This window comes from Carassius carassius, chromosome 3 (genome assembly GCF_963082965.1).
Source record: "Carassius carassius chromosome 3, fCarCar2.1, whole genome shotgun sequence".
NCBI lineage: Eukaryota > Metazoa > Chordata > Actinopteri > Cypriniformes > Cyprinidae > Carassius > Carassius carassius.
In genome coordinates this window covers 7,418,688-7,439,779 of record NC_081757.1, presented here as the reverse complement: position 1 = coordinate 7,439,779, position 21,092 = coordinate 7,418,688, and the positions used below count along the sequence as shown (strand labels likewise).

The window sequence follows — 21,092 nt, the reverse complement described above, 5'->3', positions numbered from 1 at the left end:
TTGTTGTTGTTTTGTGTATGTGTGTGGAATAAAAAGGAAGATTGAGCTGGAACCAGAGCACAGATTTCCAGCAGGACGCTGGATCAATGACCAGCCATAAAGTGCAGACCATTCCATACATTCTTTAGTTCTGTATCTCCAGACCAAACCCATATGTATATTCCAACCCAGAAAAATCAACTCAAAAATTAAACTCTGCCTTTGACCAAAGCTTTTAAGTGGTCATTAAATGAAAAATTCTAAATTCCCTTTATCTTTTGATTTATAGGATGTCATTGTGCTATAAAATCATTCTGTAAGTTTCAGAACTCAAAACTTTGAAATTAGTCTAAAAATAGAACATATTGAAGCCAGTCTGCTAAAACGACAGATTTTGGAATGTGCCACTTTATGACATAATAATGTGGCTAAGCACTGCCTCCGCAAAAGATCAACGCCGACTTCTACAGCGCTGCCTGTTTAGCCCCTCCCACCAATTTGAGCACATAGTAGGTAAATGACACTAACTGCAAATGCAGTTCTATGCAGAAATCAAATGATAAATAATATAATTTGATAATATTTGCGGAACTTAATTTTTTATGAAGTGCCAGCAGTGTTGGGAAAGTTACTTTCAAAAAGTAATTAATTACTTCCGCTTTTCAGATATGATTGATTTTAGTCTTATCTACTGTATCTTAGTATATTCGATTATTTTCTCTATCAGAAAATATTACAAGTTAACATGCCGCATGCAGAGGGTTAAAGACGCTACATTCAATATTACCTTTTAGATAATACATTTAGATTTCAAGTTCAGTGTTGATTTAAAACTGCTGAAAATATTTACATTATGTAACGCAAGTACTTTAGAAGTAACTGTAATTAAATTACATAAGGATGAGCAGTAATCCCTTACTTAAATTTTTCAGTGGATAAGTAATTTAATTTAATTTAATCAACACTGAGTGCCAGACCACAACAGTAAGAACTTGGTACTTTGTTCACTTCATTTTACCGCTGATTTGTTTTTATGCATTTTTAACCTAAATCACGGAAGCAGTGAAGGATGTAGGCTCAAAAATACACATCTGTTAGCCAATCATAGCAGTGGGTGTTTACTTCTGAGATTACAATCTGCCACACCTATTCAAACTGAGCGTTCTGATGAGGTGGGTCAAAACTATTGATTTTTGATGCAAAAATCTTGAAAACATTATAAGCGGATCTCAGAGAATAGAAAAGAAAAGGCAGTTCATGACCCCTTTAATTTCTGAACCGATAATCTAAGCAGTGAATCCTTTGTAGGAACTCGATAATGTTACCACACCCCTCCAATGTTTTGTAGATAAGAGACTAATAAAAAAGAAAGTAAATCAGCCAATCAGACTGGTTCTCTCTTCTTATTTGTGTAACAAATTATGAAAAAAATCATTTGCAAATTTGCTGAAAGAGAAAAGCAGATAATCCATTTATTCAAAATTAAGAGCACAAAATCCAAATTGTGCTTGATTAAGAGATCTTGCCTTAGGCCTACTTCAAAAGGCGGGCAAGCAATTGAGTTAGTATAAGTGTAGCCCCTCTGGTTCTGTGCCCCTCATTCTTGCTCCAAGCAGGATTCAAACCAGTGTTTCTAGCATCCAGTAAATCTGTATCTAAGGGATAGCTAACCCAAAAATGAACATTTTATCATCATTTACTCACCCTCATGTCATTCTAAAAGTGTATGACTTTTTCTTTCTGAGGAACTCAAAAAAAGATCAGTGGGGTTTAGTGTTGTTTTGGATGCAAGTCACTTTCATTGTGTGAACAAAACAGTTTAAACTTTCTTCAATATATCTCGCTGATGTCTTGCTCACTTTGCTACAGTATATCATTTAAATCAAACCAATTTTGTGTATTTAATTATTATAATTTTTTTTTTGACCTGAAAACCACAACATGACAATCACGACTACATTTGTGTTTATGTACACATACAGGAGAGGATGCATTTTACAGTACAGATTTTCAAATAGCTTTTCTTGATATTTTTGAATGATCATCTCAAACAAAATCTTACACTAACAGTTTGATGTAATCATAAAACTAGTACATCAGGAGTATTATAAAAAATATTTCTTACAAATGTTGTACATTATCTTACACATATTGTACATTAAAAACAGTATATTTCCTAAAGTAACAAAATTAAACCATAGGTAAAATGCTAACAGAAGGTCCATTAAACTTTTAATTAATATATATTTAAAGATATACCTGTGCAAATCCTATTTTACAATAAATAAAACAATAAATGCATAAACCTACGAATAAATTTTACGAATAACGTGTCAGATTTAAGACTATTATATAGTATATATATGAACAAAAATATATTTTGTAATTGCAAAACACTAAAGATTGGTTAGAGAATCTGTTTCAAAACAAATGAGAGCACACTTGAAAGTTTACATATCAGACTGCATATATTTTAAGCACTTTTATGGCTTCTTAAGGCAGAGAAAAAATGATGTCTTTCCTCACAGTCTGTTGGTTTCCAAAGCTTCTCTTCTCTGTCCAGAGCAGGACACTGGATCTCTCCCTCTGAAGACCAGGCTTTATATTGAAGATAATCTCCACTGACCCAGAACCAATGGCCAGCCATAAAGTGCAGACCAGTCCACACATAAGCTGTCTGGGATGTTAGAGTATTATTTATCATCTCTTCCATATATATTTGAGAACGTAGGCTTACCAAGTCAGTGTAGTTCTGCCTGCAGTAGTTCAGAGATTCATCCCATGTCTTATTCTGATGCACCAGAATGGGCTCAAAGAACTCCATACAGTAGAATGGCAAATAATACATGCACATGGCATTGTACAGTTTAGCAGTATACTGTATCTGTTAAAACATCCACTCTTTTCAGCGAGACCGCTTGGTTCCCCATTGACCCAATAGTCAATGTTTTGACCCTCGCCTCCAGACCAGCTCCATAGGTTGTTACAAATCATGTGCAGTCCAATCCAAAAATATCCACAATTGTTTTCTGGATTAGTGGAAATCAGTTGTGCCTCTTCTTCATTGATAGTGGACAGGTCAGAATGGTGCTTTCTGCAGTATTTCTGCGCATCTCCCCAGGTCAAACTTTCTTTCACAAGGAAGTGTTTTCTGTACAGACTAAAGCTCAGTACAGAGAGATTCAAAAAAAGGAATAAAGTGACTGTAGCCTTCATTTTTTGTTCAGATGATCTACACTGTGCCACCTTTGCATTTGCTCAGTGATAAAGGGCTATTTTTTGTATATATGAGACAATAAAACAAACAGGAAGGCACTGACCAGTCAGACGGTCAGACTCTTCAAGTATTTGTGTAGCTAATGTCTAAACCAAATGTGCTGCAAAGAAAACAAATTAAAATAAGTAAAGCCTAGCCTGTGAAGTGATAATGTGATGAAAGACTGTTACGTTGAAGTATCAAAAAATTTAAAAATAATGATCTTGCTCTTGGTTCCATAACATGATTTCAAGTCCATAATACAAACCATCAAAGAGCATATTTTAAAGAGCAATCTATATTCTTGATATTTGTTGTATTCAAATGCAAGCATTTAAAAACAATCAAAGGGCCAATGGGATTTTTTTCCATGTAAACATTGTTTGGCCTGTCATAATCTAAAAAAAAAGTGAATAAATTTGTCAAGAATTTTAAAATAGACATGTTCACACTTGTTTGATTGGGTTCCCTCGTCTACTTTCAGCACCTGTGCAAAAGTCTTATTATGTTTTGGTTCATAATTATGCTGAGATATAGAAAATTGTAAAGGGTTCACAAACTTTCAAGTGGCACTGTATATATATATATATATATATATATATGTTTGCTATGATGTTACTTTATTGCATCAACTTTGCATAGATGATAGCACAAAAGACTATTTCACAAAAATAAATATATAAGCAAGCCAATAAAAAAACAATATGAGTGAGCATGACCCGTGACTCTACTAAAACAGTTCACACTTCAAGCCCCCACTGTTCAAACCAAAACTATGCCCTTGGCCATGACAGCTCTCTGATTTCAGACTCCAATTCTTCTGTTGCTGATTTCACTTCAAAATTCATTTGTTGGACCCTTTAGCTGTGATGATAATCGTGTTTGTGCTTTGGCTTTCTTTTGATCCAAACATTCTTTAATACGAAAAAGAATATAAAAACCACCGCTTTATCTCACAGGTTTTCCATCCTTTTATCTCTTTGCTGTTCTGAACTGAGTAAATACTGGACGTAATGTTTGTCTCACAGCAGCATTTCTGTTGTGTCCTTCTTCATACACTTCAATCCCAGGCAGAACATTGTCGCATTCACTATGTCATGTTCTTTCTCCTGCATTTATTATTTATTCCAAATCTCCACAGAACTGTAATGTTCTTGTATTACAACTATGACACTATTTTTTAGCTTTCCAGTGAGGACAAAGGTCAGACTGTAGCTCAGTGTGACTTCACTAAGGCTCTGTTCCAAAATAAACTGCCTTGCTGTCTACTACCTACAGTACGTACCACAGTTTCCACAAAAATATTAAGCAGCATAACTATTTTCATCATTGAAATTAATTAGCAATGTTTCTCGAGCAGCAAATCAGCATATTATAATGATTTCTGGAGGATCACGTGACAGTGAAGTATCAGAGAAATAAATTACATTTTCAAATGTATTCAAATAGAAAGAAGTGATTATTAATTGTAAAAAATATTTCACAATATTGCTGTTTTTACTGTCTTTTGAATCAAATAAATGCAGCTATGGTGAGCATAAGAGACTTTCAAAATTGAAAAAAAATGCACCTATTTCAACTTTTGAATGGTACTTTATGTTGCTTTTTATTTTGTTAGAACGCACTGCTACATTTAAATGACGGTCAAAAAGATGGTTTTACAGCATCAGACAGCAGGTTCTAACAAAGCAATGCTATCCAAAACCCAGTCTCAAACAAATACTAGCGCTGCAGGCAATCAAGGTCTTGCAGTGTTTAATGCTATATAAAAAGTGACGGTTTTACTCTTGTGGTTCTTTGCCAGATCTAATAAACCCGGCAGCAGCCCTAAAGGTCAGACCCCAGACGAGAGCAGCCGCCGGACAGACGCTAACTCCTCCGTCTCAGACCTGGCCAACTCTGTCACCAGTGATATGCTGATGGTAACATGAACTTTTGCTTGTGTATATTCCCTATTGAAGCTCATATTTTCAACTTATATGTAACAATTAAGACTTTTTCACAATTGCCAGATTATATCATGCAATTCTCCTTATTCTGGGTTTGTCAATTTTTTTTACTATTTCTCTGAATTCTGAATTTGTATCTCTGGGTCATAAAATCATGATTGCAAGTTTACATTTTGAAATTCAGACTTTTCCTTCATTGAAAAAAAAATATTGCAGCTTTTTACATCACAATTTGGACTTTCTTTCTCACAGTTGCATGTTTTTTCTAATAATTCTGACTTTTCATTTCAGAATTGCTAGTTTACTGTACATCTTGCATGTCAGACTTTTTCGCTCAATTGCCAGTTCATGTCATAATTGCAAGTTATAAGTTTACATATTTTTATACATATTCTGAACTTACATTTTGCAATTCTTTTACTTTTACAACAGTTTTCTTTTACATTATTTAAAAAATGTGACTTTATCTCACAATTCCAACTTTTTTGCAACTTTATATCTCACAATTTGCGAGTTAAACATCTCAGGATTGTGAGAAATAGGTTTTATACTTTTATTTTGTTATGGCAATGAGCTTCCATAGTTTCCTCTTGTTTTGCTTCTCTGACGTGGCACTAGTTTTGATGGGAACCCTTTAAACACAGGGATGCATCATGTGTAATTGGTGCTCTCCCTTAATGCATTCAGTCACTCACACAGAGATGTGTCAAAGGGAACTTACCTGCAGAGAAACCCCATAATTAGAACTGGTACAGTGTGCTGCTGGGACGCGGACAACAGCCTTCACAGGATCTGCGTGTCAGTATGTGGGTTGTAAGGCGTTTTTAAAGAGATGTGATGAGGGCTAATGATGGTGCTTCCTCTTTAAGAGGGTGCCAGAAGCTCTTGTAAGCACCAGTCTCTCACAGCTCTGAGTCCCACTGAGGGGGATCCAGGCATCAGGGCATGGCATGTCAAATTTAGCCCAACTTTTAGCCAAGGTCCTGACACGGATGGGAGTTCATTAATTCGATATGCTGCTGCTTGTCAGACCATTTTAAGTGATGGATCACTAAGGTGTTTGTAAAGACCACCAACTGGTTCCCAACTTTTCACCCTTCAACGTGTATTAATGTGAAGGCAACAGCTTTTCACAACTTGTTAGAGAGCATCCTGGCAACTTGTTTGTCTCATATTTGACAAATACAGTGTTTTGTTAGTCATGTTTAGGCAGCAGGGGAGTCTGTTCCATTAGTTTGCCCGATTCAAAACAGTACTCACATAACAATATTGAGAAGCACAAGAGACTTGACTCATTTGATTTCAGTAGAGTTAAGATAATTTGAAGATATTCTCATGAGAAAACAATAAAAAAAAAAAATCTTGTTTTTCTGTATATTTTGGTATTTAAACTGAAACTTGTGAGTGCTTTTGATCAATTTACTAAAAGCATCGGTACATTAGAATCATCTGTTCTTGAATCAGATTCAGTGTTATTTTGTTATCATTTGTATACTAGTATTTATTAATATTTAGAATTAACTTTTACTTTTGTATTTTCAGTTTTATTTTAGTTGTTTAAGTGTTATATGCTTTTGTTTTATTCATTTTTATGTTTCTGTTTGGCTTTTATTTCAGTTTCAGTCATTTTAAAACTTCAGATTTCAATCTTTGTGGTTTTATTTATCTTAGTTTTTTATAGTTTGTCTCAAATATGGCAAGAATTTTTTAAGGTTTTTGGTTTTAAAATAATAACTTTTAACACAAGAAGTAGTTCACAACAGTCGACTGTTCATGAATCAGATTCAGTGATATTTCAGTATTATTTTTATAATACTTGCATTTATTCATATTTTAAATTAGCTTCTTAACTCAAACCTAATTTATTTCATTTAGTTGCCAAGGCTACTTTAATATTTAATAAAAAGTTTTTACTGAATATTTTTATTTATATTTTTTGTTTTCTTTCAACTTCAGTTAAAGGAAACTATTTTAAAAATTTTAGTTTTGATTAACAATAAGAATACTGTTTTTTGTTTTGTTTTGTTTTGTTTTGTTTTGTTTTGTTTTTATGTTTTTTTCCTGTACAACCAGTAAAGTTATTTAGCAGTAGCTGGTATTTCATATCATCACATTTAAGTTGAATATTATTTATTTAACCTTTTGTTAATAATTATTCAATGAGGAGTGATTAAGCTTTTTAATGACAATCCTGTCCACTTTGGTTTGTAAGTTGTCCCCAGGCTCTGAGGAAGAGGAACACGAAGGACCCGTGTGCGAGAAATTGGGACGCATCCAGTTCAGCGTGGGATACAATTTTCAGGACTCCACACTGACAGTGAAAATCCTGAAGGGTCAGGATCTACCTGCGAAAGATTTCTCCGGCACTTCAGATCCATTCGTCAAACTCTACCTTCTGCCAGACAAGAAGCACAAACTTGAGACCAAGGTCAAAAGAAAGAACCTCAACCCTCACTGGAACGAGACCTTCCTGTTTGAAGGTCACTATGTTTTGAAATCTCAGCTATTATTATATGTTTAGAGTCTATAGGACTTTTGCAGTTCAAAGGTGGTTCCCCAAATGTAGCCTGACATCTGACTCGTTAAATCATGTTCGTGTAATATGATTTAACTCACTTTGAAAGGAAAATTTTTTATATTTTTTTTAATAAGTCTTTTATAAAGGGATTTATTTGATAAAAAATACAGTACAAACAGTAATATTGTAAAATCATAATATTGTATTACATCATATGTATTGTGTAACAAATGTAAATTAAATAAATTCAAAATCAATTGTATATTAGTTATTCATCACAAGTGCTAAAATCAACCCAGCACCTTCTAAACAGGAAACATTTCCCAGTGGAAACAAAAGTATGCTATTTTGTATGCAGTGTGCATCAAGTGGTCAATAAAGGGGGCCGGTCCAAAGTATTTTGGTACCCAATATTGAGCTGTATGAGTTGAGCTGAGTGAGTTAAAATGATCCTCCTCTCATCTCTCTCTCCCAGGGTTCCCGTTTGAGAAGGTGGTCCAGCGCACGCTCTACCTGCAAGTGCTAGACTATGACCGTTTTAGCAGGAATGACCCTATAGGGGAGGTGTCCATCCCCCTGAACAAGATCGATCTGGCCCATGTGCAGACCTTCTGGAAGGAGCTGAAACCCTGCAGCGATGGCAGTGTGAGTGGATCTGTGTGTTTCTACTAAATTACCATTTCTGTCATTATGAAAGTTGAAGAGAGGAAGGAGCCAAAGCAGGAGCAACAGACGCCAATAATAGTCAAAGAAAAGCATCCAAAGAGATGAAGTGACTGAAAGTGGTTGGCTGGGGACAGGAACAATACAACTTTAATTGTGCAGTGGGTAGAGTACGACGTGCAGAGCCTCGAGTAATGATGCTGTCAAATGTTTTAGCCCTTTTACACAAGAACAAGAGATGCACAAGTGTGTCTTTAGCATAAAGAGTTTTTGAGGTTCTCCAGGTAGGTTTTCTGGCATGAGGCATACTAAAGATCTCCCATGGCACACTCATCACCTGTTCTGTGCTTAGTGTTTGAAGCTGTAGGGTTTGGACTGAAACTTGATAGTTCATTGAAATGGTCCTGTGGTGTGACAAATGAATTGTTAAAAGTATAAATATTACATGAAGTCACGATTAATATGAGGTGATTAGAACTGCATTTGTGATCATTGTGGAAGGAATGGAAGAATTGTGTAGCAGACAGTTTTAGTAACAAGCAATATATGCTTCAGATATACAGTATTATGACACAGATACATTAATTGGCTGACCTTTAAAAAAATTTATTGTGCGTTGTATTTGCTATCATTAACAATTATCATTAACTATCATTAACTATCATTATAAAATTATAATATTTATAATATTTTTTTATTATATATGCACATACATAATAAATATTACTTCTGAATATAATATGATGTACTTATTTTAGTGTTAACAAGAAAATATTAAAATGAAAGAAAAAAATATTTGTATAAACAAAACAAAAAATATATATATATATATAATGTAAAGCTGAATAAAATATTTGTTTTAAAATCAATTAAAATTAAATAATAATATAAATATGTTTAACAAAATATCAGCGTCAACCACTGACTAGTTGAATTTTTTTTGTAATAATATGTGTTTGCCTCATTACTTGTCACAGAAAAAAATCTGTGACCTCATATGAACCAGCTTGCGTGACTGAGGTTTAAACAAATGAACCGGTTCAGTACTGATCTTACTGTGTTCTTATCTTCAGGGGAGTCGAGGAGACCTGCTCGTGTCTCTGTGTTACAATCCCACTGCCAACACCATCACTGTGAGCATCATCAAGGCACGCAATCTCAAAGCCATGGACATCGGGGGAACATCTGGTATCAGCATACCTCCATAAAACCTCACAAATAAATCATTTAACTTCATGTTATAGTTATATTCCTGTAGATCATCGTGTAAAACATCACACCATCATGGGTTCGATTCCCACAGGACACAATGTATATGTGTTAACCTTAAATATTCTGTAAGTTATTTCACAAAGCATCTGTTTTGAAGTGAATAAATGCAAATGTGATAAAGTTAAATTCCGTGCACTGTATGCTTGTGGGATTTCTGTGGAAATGTCCTTGTCAAGGTGCCATCTGTGCAGTATTCATCTTCAATGTAATTTAGAATTCATTGCAGGAATTCTGATTCCCCAGACCTGAATCGCTGTGGACTGTTCCCTGTTTGTGTGCGTTTCAGATCCCTACGTCAAAGTGTGGCTGATGAACAAAGATAAACGAGTGGAGAAGAAGAAGACGGTGGTGATGAAGAGGTGTTTGAACCCCGTGTTTAATGAGTCCTTTCCCTTTGATGTCCCCACTCACGTCCTCAGAGAGACCACCATCATCATCACAGTCATGGATAAGGACAGACTGAGCCGCAATGATGTCATAGGCAAGGTGTGATGTCACAAACTAAATAGAATTATTGGAATATAAGAAATGGAATTTTGGGACAATGTAATCTAGCGTTTAAATGTTTGGGGTCAGTGTGTGCATGGGTGTTATCTTTTTTGAAAGAAATTAATATTTTTATTTGGCAAGAATATGTTACATTTGTAAAGAATCATCAAACAATCTTGAGAAAAAAATTATCACAGGTTCCAAAAATTATTATGCCTGTTTTTAACATTGATAATGAATCAGCATTTTAGAATGATTTCTGAAGGATCATGAGACACTGAAGACTGGAGTAATGATGCTGGAAATTCAGCTGCGCATCACAGGAATAAATTACATTTTGAAATATATTACAATAGAAATATTTTATTGTTTTAAATTTCACAATATTACTGTATTTTTCATCAGATAAATACAACCTTCATGAGCATAAGGCACTACTTTAAATGTTACTGATCCCAAACTTTTGAATCAAACTTATATTTTCAAACTTACCAACAGTATATACTGGTATTTTGGTAGTATATATATACTAAATCATGGAAATGACTTGAATTTACTAAATGCAATGAAGTTGATCTAAAAGACACAATTTTAACTGCATTTGAAAGAAAAAAAAACACTTTTCACTCAGAAATTGATTGGTAATTTCACAATTGATTACAAAGAAATTACAAGTTAAACTGAATAAAAAATTATTTTTTAAAGACCTAAATATTATTTTCTTGTAAAACATACTCCAGTTATCTTAGTTTTACTTACAATTAAAAAAGATAAGAATAATTTATAGTGTACAAAATGGTTATTAACTCTTAAGGTTTTTTATTTTATTTATAGGTTTGTGGCTTTATTGGTAAATTACCACAGTGGAAGCACAATCCTTATTTTTCCTGTTCTTGTTTCTTCCACCTTCTTTCTTTTTATGCCATATTTCTAGATCTATCTCTCATGGAAGAGTGGCCCAGCAGAGGTAAAGCATTGGAAAGACATGATGAGTCATCCGCGCACTGCCGTTGCCCAATGGCACGCTCTCAAAGCTTGAAGGACCCGCCTACCAAAAGTAAACTAAACCTTCAAAACCCTGTTGATATGCACAAGTTTAAACACGGGTACCAAAAGCCATCCAACTATCTTTCTTTCTCTTACTCCCTCTCTCTCTCTTCCTCCCTTCTCATTTTTTTCCTGCAGTTTGTTTATGGAGACCCTTCCTTAATTCACTGCTTTTATTTTTCCCACCAAAAAGAGGCTAAGCACTGCCAAGAAGCCTGGGGGAGAAACCGAGAGATGAGTAAACAGACTCGTCTTCCTTGAGAAAAAAGTTTGACAACTCAACTGTTCTCTGATCAGCTGAACAGGGTGACTTCTATCATCGCTGAACTTGAAACGGCTGAAAACAATCTCCCGAACAGACCCTTTTATTGCCATGTTTGTGTCTCACCTCCCTTGCGCCGTCCCTCTGACCATACGGAAAGATCCAGAAGGATCGCAACCACAGTGCAATACTTAGTTGAAGGAGGGATGAACTTGTTGTGTGTTGGACGTCGTCACCTCTTGATGTTTTTCTCGGAACAGTGTAGAAATTCGCTGGAACTCTTCGTTGTCTTTATGTACTGTAGGTGCTGTTATGTGACGGAAAAAAGAGGTCTTGTTTAAAAAAAAAAAAAAAAAACTTGGAAAAACGTTAAAATTCAAACTCACTTTAATTGACTGGATCAGTTCAAGTGTGTTGGGGAAATACATTTGAACCATTTTAGAACATTTCAACAAATAGGGACAAAAAACTGAGAATCTACGCAAGTACATAAATGCAAACATTTCTAGCCATGTTAGCTTGATTTAAATGTGTTTTCCTATTGAATGCTTCAGGCCTTGTTTCCACCTGCTATTAAGATGCTTGTCAATGATGTAATCACAAGTGGTCATTCAAGATGCATTATAGTTTACTCCTGCATTTAAATGCATTTCTTATGATAACTTGATATCTATGATAACCCTTTTTCGTAACTTGCTACATTAGTTTCCCAGAAGTGTTGCCAATGGCAATGTTAATGGGAACAGATTTTGATCGTAATCTATGTTTAGGCATTGCAAAATTTGCATTGATTGCATTCGACTACATACCAGCGTTATTATAGTTAACTAAAACTGAATTAAAACTAAAACCATAAGAACAGTTTTGTGACTTGAAGTAAAAGAAACATTAATTGAAAAAAATATATATGTATATATATATATATATATATATATATATATTTATATATAGCTTTTTACTTCAACTACTTACTAGTCAACAAGTTTAATTTTAACCAGATATGTATATAGGCTAAAAATTACAAAAACAAACCAAAATTACTAAACTAAAATGAAAACAAAAAATATACAATAAAAACGGACTCAAAATATTAATCAAATCTATGAAAGTCATGATGAAAGCAATTTTTAAAAATAAAAATATTTATTAAATCACAAAATGCATGTAATTATATCTATTTTTATTGTAATAATCAAAACTGAAAGATGATTTTGCCCCATTATTCCATTCCACAAATGTTCGTCTTGAAACTGTGTGATTAATTATTATTTTTCATATTAATGTTAATTAAAAAGATAATATATTTACTATATTTTTATAATAATAATAAAAATGAAAGATGACTGTCACATTAGGCCCCAAATGTCAGTAGACTTTAACTCACGGTATACTGAACCCAAAATATCAAATGGTTTTTAATTGGCTGTGATTGTGTTACGTCGCTTTGCATTTTCACTGTCTATGAAGATAAGTTGTTCTTCCGATGTTTTGATAGAACTGTTTTTACAGCCTCTATATCTGAGTGAATTTTGCTTTCCAAGTTGAAAGTCTCATCTAGTTGTTATTGAAAGTGGAAAAGCTCGAAATATTGTAGATTCCATTTACAACACTGTTTAGCATCATCCAATTGTGATTAGGTCAACGAAAATGTATCTTAACACCAAGTGTAAACAGTTACTCAGTTACACAATGCAAAAACATCCTGAATTCTTAATGATATGACAAGAGGCACTATGGTCAGTTTCCTGATTCACTTTCGGTTTATTGATGCAAACATCTGATGTTTATTACTGCTACAGAACCCAGCATAAGTATATATATCAGAATGTCGTGCTTGCAGTGCTTTGGCCAAAGCATTTTGTGTACTTGCGTAGAGTACTATACTGATTCGTCTTTCAAAGCGAAGCGTGATGGACAAGATAGGAGTGAGTGTTTGAAGCCTGTGTGTCAGCAGATAGAAGCAGAACCACAGAAATCCTTTTATCTAAACTAACATTCCTCATGTAACATACACATCTTGCAGAGGATTGCATCAACCACTTAACCAGTATGCAATGACACTGCCAATGTGAGTTAAACGCTGCCAAAATGCACTTCATTTTCAAAAGGGCTGAAGACGTTCTTAGTGTCCCTCCCAAACAAGATGTGCAATTTAGAAGTTAATCTAAAGAAAAAGAGCAGAAGCAGGAAAATATAACGCAAGTCATGTGATTGTTTGTGCGTCTTCGGCTTAGTGTGTGTGTTTGCATCTGTCGCTGTGTGTATTTGTGTGTGTGTGATGAGAATTTGTATTACTGCGGTCATCCGATTGAATCTTTATTGTGCTCATGCTGCCTTCGAGCCTTCCTGCAAAGTTTGAGAAATACAGCATGATTTTAGTTGAAGTAAAATAGTTTTTGCAACACATTAAAATATGAATACCTAGGTTTCAACACATCAACACATTTTTTATTGAAATTTGGGGTACTGCATTAAATTCTTGAATGAAAACAGCAAGAAAATGGCTTTAAAAGCATATAAGCTTGAGGAGGATACATTTTCTTTTAAATGGTAAAATGATGGAAATTACTAACATTTGCAAAATAAATTAGATCCACATCAGAAAATTAATCTAACATTCATTTTAATTAATTTTGTGTAACAGTATATATAATTCATTTTTAATATGCACACCACTATTGTATTGTATACTGCATATGTATATACTACATATCTATACATATAGAGGGTACGTTTTATTAATTTTTATGAATCATAAAATGTATTACATTTAAAAAAAAACAGCTAAAATAAAATAAAATAATCTAATATGAATATTGCAACAACAACAACAACAAGATTTATTTTTCACAATTATTGCAATATTCACAATTGTTGCAATTTTTTGTATTATTATTGCACAAGTTAACTTGGATGAAACTGTATATTAATGCTTTAGAGCAGGGTTTCACAAAATAGAGTTTGGAAGTTAATGAAAAGCTAATAATTCATTAAATGTCAATATATACATATTTTAAAAAAAATATATATATATATATATAGAGAGATAGGTATTTGTTTAGCTGTCCATCATGTGACCATCCTATATCTCAAAACCGTGACCATTTGAATATATATTTCAGTTACAGATTATTTAAATGTTTTCTCCTAAAGTCTCAGGGGTTTTTAAGAACAAATTTTAGGTCAGAGATGTTCAGCTTCCAAAATTTTTTCTAATGTTCCTCATTTAGAGAATTGTGTGGAATGTAAAGTTGCACAAACCTGTTAGCTCATAAAACTGTTAAATTAGTATTATTTTGTAATAAGCTTTTTTGGTTATTCTTCATGAACAGTACACAAAATGCGTACAAACTGAATTGTACCATCAACATTCATAATTAGAGCTTATTATGATAGCAATTAGCTTCTGGCAGAACTCTTGAATCAACATGCCCTCAACTCGCAAAGTCTGTGCTCAATGAAAATAATTACGCTAATTGCGACATTGCGATGCTGTTCATACGGTCTCATCTGGTAAACACGATCATTCCGGCATGACTTGAAGGCAGCATTAGCCTGGTGCTGGGGTTGGGACAATATGAGTTATAAATGGCAGGTCTGCAGGATATAATAGCAATACTCTCACATTTTGCTTTTCGAATAACATTTTGTATGCTGCAATTGCTTGCGATTTCTGTCGCCTCCTAATGTGTTACTTACGTAACAGAGAAAAGGCAGATATATAGAAAGGGAAGAATTCAAATTGTTATCATGTCAACAGTTAAATTAAGAATATTACACTATTATACTTATTATGACAGAAAACAAAACTTCTTACTTGAAAACATAAGGCAATGTACTGTAGACAAGCAATATTTAATGTAAGGGTAAACTTCAGGGTTAGGACATCCGTTCATACAAACACACGCAGTGCTTCAGGAAGTGAAACATCCATCACCTTTCTCCCCTCCATATGCCTGTGCTTTCAGTGTCAGAGCCGACATTACACGTGAATATCACTGCCAGATGTTTCTCGCAGCCTGTCCTCCCCCCGACTAACACCCTGTGACAGACGCGTCCTCAAAGACAATGTGAGAGCAAGACCTAAAAAATAATATTCAAGGACTTCAGAAAAACTTTGTATACTGTGTTTCTCAGTCGATGAAATTGGGTTCAAAGAAGTAAAACAGAAGATGGATGAAAGTGAGCGTGGATTCGTTCATTTGGACTTGTAAGCAGGACCATCACATTAATTCATGGTTACATTTGTGACTCGATAAAGCATCAAATGATAAACGTTTTCTGTTACATGTCTGAATTTTTCGCACCTGTATTCTTTTATGTTGAGTAGCTCCAACCACAGTGCAATCTTATTGGTTCAAATTCAGCCTCATGTAACTTTTCATTTAAAGAATGTTCTGGATCACATACAAGTTAGTCTGTTTACAGCATTTTTTGGCATAATGTCCAGCTGTTCAATAAAAAATACCAAGGTGGTGATGATAAACAAAAACATTTAATAACCAGATGTTCATCCAAGCAGAAAAGTAGTTCCACCTTTAAAAGGACGATTTAGACCCTACAGATTAAAAAATGTATATATATTTTAATAAGTAAATAAATAAAAATGAAAAGTCCATTGCTTTTAACAAAAATACAAGCACATTTTCAAACATCAGCATAGTCTCAGCGTAACTGTAATTATTAATACAAAACTAAAAACTTATACATATATATATATATATATATATATATATATATATATATATATATATATATATATATATATATATATATATATATATATATATATATATATATATATAATAAAATGTATGAATGATTTTGCCACATTATGCCACAAATGTTGTTAACTTAACTGAACTTATAAAATGTCTTGAAATATTTTCTAATTCTAATTATTACTTCAAACTGGTAATAATACTTTTTTGATAGCTAAATCAAAAAAAGGGTCTCATTATGCTCCTAATATTGTCAAACTCTTCATAACATCAGATATTTTGCTTAGTTTTTTCTCTTTTGCTGAAGAATCTTGCCAGGTTTTGATGGTCCTGCTTTTAGGTTCCAATTCTGAGTGAGTTTTGCTTTGTGAGTTGAAAACAACGAGCACCTGAAGTGAAAATGAAATAAATGCACCAGTGAAGCGGCATGCTTTGTTTTGTCTCGTCTAGTTGTGTGGCTCACTTGTCTGTTTTACTGTAGTATCCACAAATTTCCGTTTGAATTCGTTTTTCAGCTGTTGGATTGCAGAGGTTTTGACCTTATGAATTAAAATGCCAAACCAGGTTTGATATAACCAGCATTCAAATTGTAACATCTGTCATCACAGAGGCGTTACGGACATCTGAATGTGGAGCGACAGAGTCGGAACTGAACTTTGATGTGTGTGATGACAACCCATCTCAAGATGTTGTGTGAACTTGTGTGTGTGCTTGTAAAAATGTATGTTACCTGGGGAGTTTTGACCAAGACCCCTTGATGTTTCTCAGCATCTCTGTGGTGTGCACAATATGATTTGACATACTGATGATTTATTTTGGCATAAATGTACAGTGTAAATAGATGTAAACCTGTATATAAAAGAAGGAAACTGACACATTTCTTGGAGTCTCTTGATTTATAAGTTGAGAGAATGAGTTCACTTTGCTTGAAAAGGTAATTACGATAGTATTTCTATGATAGAATTTAGAATTATGATAGAAATTTTTGGTTTCTTTCTTTAAATAACTTGTTTTTGTTATATTGTGTGATCTGATTTTGTCTTTGCACAAATCTAATGTTCTGTAGGGTTTTTTGTTTGTTTGTTTGCAAAAACTGCAACAACAAAAAAAGCATTGTTCGGTTCAAGAAATTATGTGTGAGCGTGTGTGTTCTGACTCAACAAAATAAGACAACTGTTGCAATGTTGCACCACCTTTTTTGCCGTAAATTGACTCTTGAGTTTTACTGATTCATTTACAATGACCCAAATTGTAACCCTTCAACAGTGCTACCAGCATCCGAAATGAATCAGAGTTTTCGTCTGTCTTTTGTTGAAAGAGAATGAAGTTGATACTAATAAATGGAAATTGGTGGAAAACTCATATCCTCTTTTAGTTTGTGAAGAATGTCTTTCATCTCATGATGGTCATCCAGGGCACTACACCTGTCCTCGCTGACGCACATCAGGAGTAGAAAATAACCTCAATGGATGCACCCAGAGGAAGGCTTTATTGCTCAGAGGTCATTCTTTCATAACTCCAGAAACATAATGGAGATTGAAACTGATGCTATTACTTTCTTAATACAGTTCCTGCACAATTTATCTGTGCACATTATTCCAAATAAGAAAGGGTCTTCATAACCTTTTATCAAAATGAAATAACGTTGTGCTTAAAACAACTTTCGCTTTCAGCTGACATCCAAAATGCTTTGTTTTAAACTTCTCCTCTTTAACCATCTGACACCATTCTGGTATTTAGAGGGATAGTTCACCCAAAAATTCAAATTACCCCATGATTTATTCACCCTCAAGCCATCCTAGGTATATATAACTTTATTCTTTCTATCATCGGATTTGACGATTATCTGAGTTATATATATATATATATATATATATATATATATATATATAACTCAGATATATATATATATTGTAATGATTTAAAACTTCCTATTCATCCGGAAGAAGGAGGCGGGAACCGGCGGACAATCAAACAACATTTTAATAATTCAAAATAAACAAAAAACAGCGCACCAGCCCCTCGCGGATGAGGGGTGTTCCCACATCCCTCGGCCCTGCCCCACTCACATACCCCCATTGCCCCTCGCAGGCCGGGGGGTACCCTCGAGACTGCGCTCTACTCCCCCCCCTCCCCTCCCCTCCCCTCCCTCCGGGGGGGACCGCTCACGGGGACCTGCGGGAACCTGGGGGTAGGACAGACGAGGCGAGAGAAACGGAGATGGAAGGAGGAGCGACCGAGACGAGAGAGGGGAGAGAGAAAAAAAAAAAAATTCCGGTTCCCAGACGCACTGCTGCTCGGCCCTCCACCGGCTGGGTGATCTCCTCCGCGGTGCCTGGCGGTGGCACTGGACGGCCCTCGGCAGACGGCACGACACTCCTCCGCCGCCCTGTGGACGGCGACGGCTCCTCCGGTTTTGGGCAGCCGGCAGGAGTCCCCCGTTCCCTGCACCTCCGGATTCCTTCACGGACGCAGCAGGCTCCGGCCCCCTGGCGAACGGCGCCAACTCCTCTGCTCCCTCACGGATGGCAGCCGTCCCTCCATATCGTGGGCGGTCGGCAGCGAGCTCGCCCGTCTCCGGCAACTCGGTCCAGTCCACCGCCTCGAGCGTCCATGGCGGCATCCTCCTCGCCTGCGGGATCTTCAGCAGCGCGTCCCTCCTTCTCCCGGGCTTCGGCACCACTGTAATGATTTAAAACTTCCTATTCATCCGGAAGAAGGAGGCGGGAACCGGCGGACAATCAAACAACATTTTAATAATACAAAATAAACACAAAACAGCGCACCAGCCCCTTACGGACGACTGTTATGCTCAAATAAAAACCAAAACACAACTAAAAACCCAGGCCTGGTCCTCTCTCGTCCTTCACTGTCGTCGCTCCAGTTTTATATCCTTCCATCTCCTCTGTGGGACTCAAGACCGGTGGTGGGTCGCAGGTGTAGCGGATTTCCCAATCACTCCACCGGCCTCACTCGTGTTCCCACATCCCTCGGCCCCGCCCCACTCGCCACATATATATATATATATATATATATATATATATATATATATATATATATATATATATAATTACTAGCTCTGCCAAGCTTTATAATATCATTGAATGGGTGTTGAGATTTTGAAGTTCAAAAAAGTGCATCCATCTATCACAAAAAGAGCTCCACATGGCTCCAGGGGGATAATAAAAGCCTTCTGAAGCAAATCAGTGTGTTTGTGTAAGAACAATATCTATATTTAAACTTTATAAACTTTAGTCTCTAGCTTCCAATAACTGTGGTTCGCACGTTCCCAAGAGAGGTTGGACGTATGTCTAGCGTAAGTTTCACTGAGATGTGACGAACTTTGAAAGCGCAGACGAGAGAGCAAAGAAAAACAGTCACAAATTAGAAAAAAAAACCAATATAATATTTTCGATATAAGCACAGGGGGAGACTGGTTTTCCGTTGTTCGAAAAGAAAACTTGCTTCTCGCAAGACTAGCATATTCTGCACTGAAGCTTACACTAAACCTACATCATCCACTGTAACACCACTCTCGTGAAGGTAGGTACGACAGTTAGACAGATAGAGATTACGGTTTAAAGGTTTTAAATATGGATATTTTTTATATTATAACACAAATGCATCACTCCAGGAGATCTTTATTAACCCCCCTCAGGTGTGTGGAGTATTTTTTATGATGGATGGATGCACTTTATTGGTCTTCAAAATCTCAACACCCATTCACTGCCATTATAAAGCTTGGAAGAGCCAGGAATTTTTTTTTTAAATAAAACTACAATTGTATTCGTCACATACACCTAGGATGGCTTGAGGGTGAGTAAATCATGGGAAACTATACATTTTTAATGAACTATCACATAATTTTTCACAATCCAGTCGATGAGTAAATTGATGAAATCAAATTCCATCTTACATTCTGTGAAAAGTCTGTAGTTTTAATAACAAATTTGTCAAATTATTGAGATAAAATGGGTTGCAAAGTAGAAGGGAAGATCCTAGATTTTGTGAATATTTTGTTGGGCTGTATTTGAAAATTTCTCACTTTATGGAAGTAAAATGGGTTGTGAAAATGCTGGACGGACTGATAAAAATACAGATTCAGTCTACATTTTGTGAATATTTTTTTTATTTGGACATTTTTCAAATTATGGAATAAAATGAATGCGAATTCAATTGGGGTTGAATAAGTTCAAATTCCAACCTTCATTGTGAATACTCAGTTGTTTAGTAATAAAAGCAATAAAATCACAAATTAACCCCTGTAAGCGATGAAAGCGTTTACATCCCCATGAGAAATAAATAATGTCCAAATTTGGCAATTGACTTTCGAGAAAGATTTTCTCCTTAAATTTCTTGAAAGTAAAATCAGGCACAAATGAGAAAACAATTGACAGAGTGAAGCTCAGATCATTTGTTCTTGGAAGACTTTAATGAGAAATGGTTGAGTTTATTCTTTTGTTTAGACTTTGAATGCAGTCTTTGGCAAATCTGAGCCAGATCTCAAGGACACACGTGAGATTGCTGGATTAATTTTCTTAGGAGACAAATCAAAGATGCAATAAATGTTTCTATTTGATTTTATTGTCTAGGAAAAATAATTAAAATCATAAAAATATCAGATGATTTTGTTCATGAGAAGATTATAAGAACCCATTGTGCATCCAAAGCTGAAATACTATGCAGTATTTGTCTAGTAAATTAGGTTTTAGATCATGAAAACTGGGCATCTATAACAGAATGGAGACAAGTAGTTAAAGAAAAGGAGTTGAAAAGTAGAACCATTCATCAAATAAAAAAGAAAAATAATTTTAGAGGTGATTAAATGCATGTTATTCCAGAAATATTCTTTCTTTCTGTGGAATAACGTTCACTGATGAATTATGCTCAATAAGATCAAGAACGTCTTGTCCATTCTGATTTAATGTTGATTTTA

The 21,092-nt window shown here is 35.0% G+C and overlaps 1 protein-coding gene and 1 pseudogene across 2 annotated transcripts in view; one reads left to right on the top strand and one right to left on the bottom strand.

Annotated features, from left to right (window-relative positions):
- The window catches only part of LOC132117793 (synaptotagmin-7-like), a 124,230-nt gene extending 112,450 nt beyond the window's left edge, over positions 1 to 11,780 (top strand). For both annotated transcript variants that reach the window (XM_059527106.1, XM_059527108.1), the window contains 7 exons: positions 5,040 to 5,157; positions 7,397 to 7,664; positions 8,178 to 8,347; positions 9,439 to 9,553; positions 9,924 to 10,123; positions 11,061 to 11,183; positions 11,312 to 11,780. In XM_059527106.1, coding sequence (XP_059383089.1) covers positions 5,040 to 5,157; positions 7,397 to 7,664; positions 8,178 to 8,347; positions 9,439 to 9,553; positions 9,924 to 10,123; positions 11,061 to 11,165 — 976 coding nt within the window. In that variant the 3' untranslated portion in view covers positions 11,166 to 11,183; positions 11,312 to 11,780. The remainder of the gene's footprint in view (positions 1 to 5,039; positions 5,158 to 7,396; positions 7,665 to 8,177; positions 8,348 to 9,438; positions 9,554 to 9,923; positions 10,124 to 11,060; positions 11,184 to 11,311) is intronic.
- LOC132127993 (macrophage mannose receptor 1-like) lies at positions 2,453 to 3,195 on the bottom strand (annotated as a pseudogene).
- Positions 11,781 to 21,092: the final 9,312 nt, after the last annotated feature.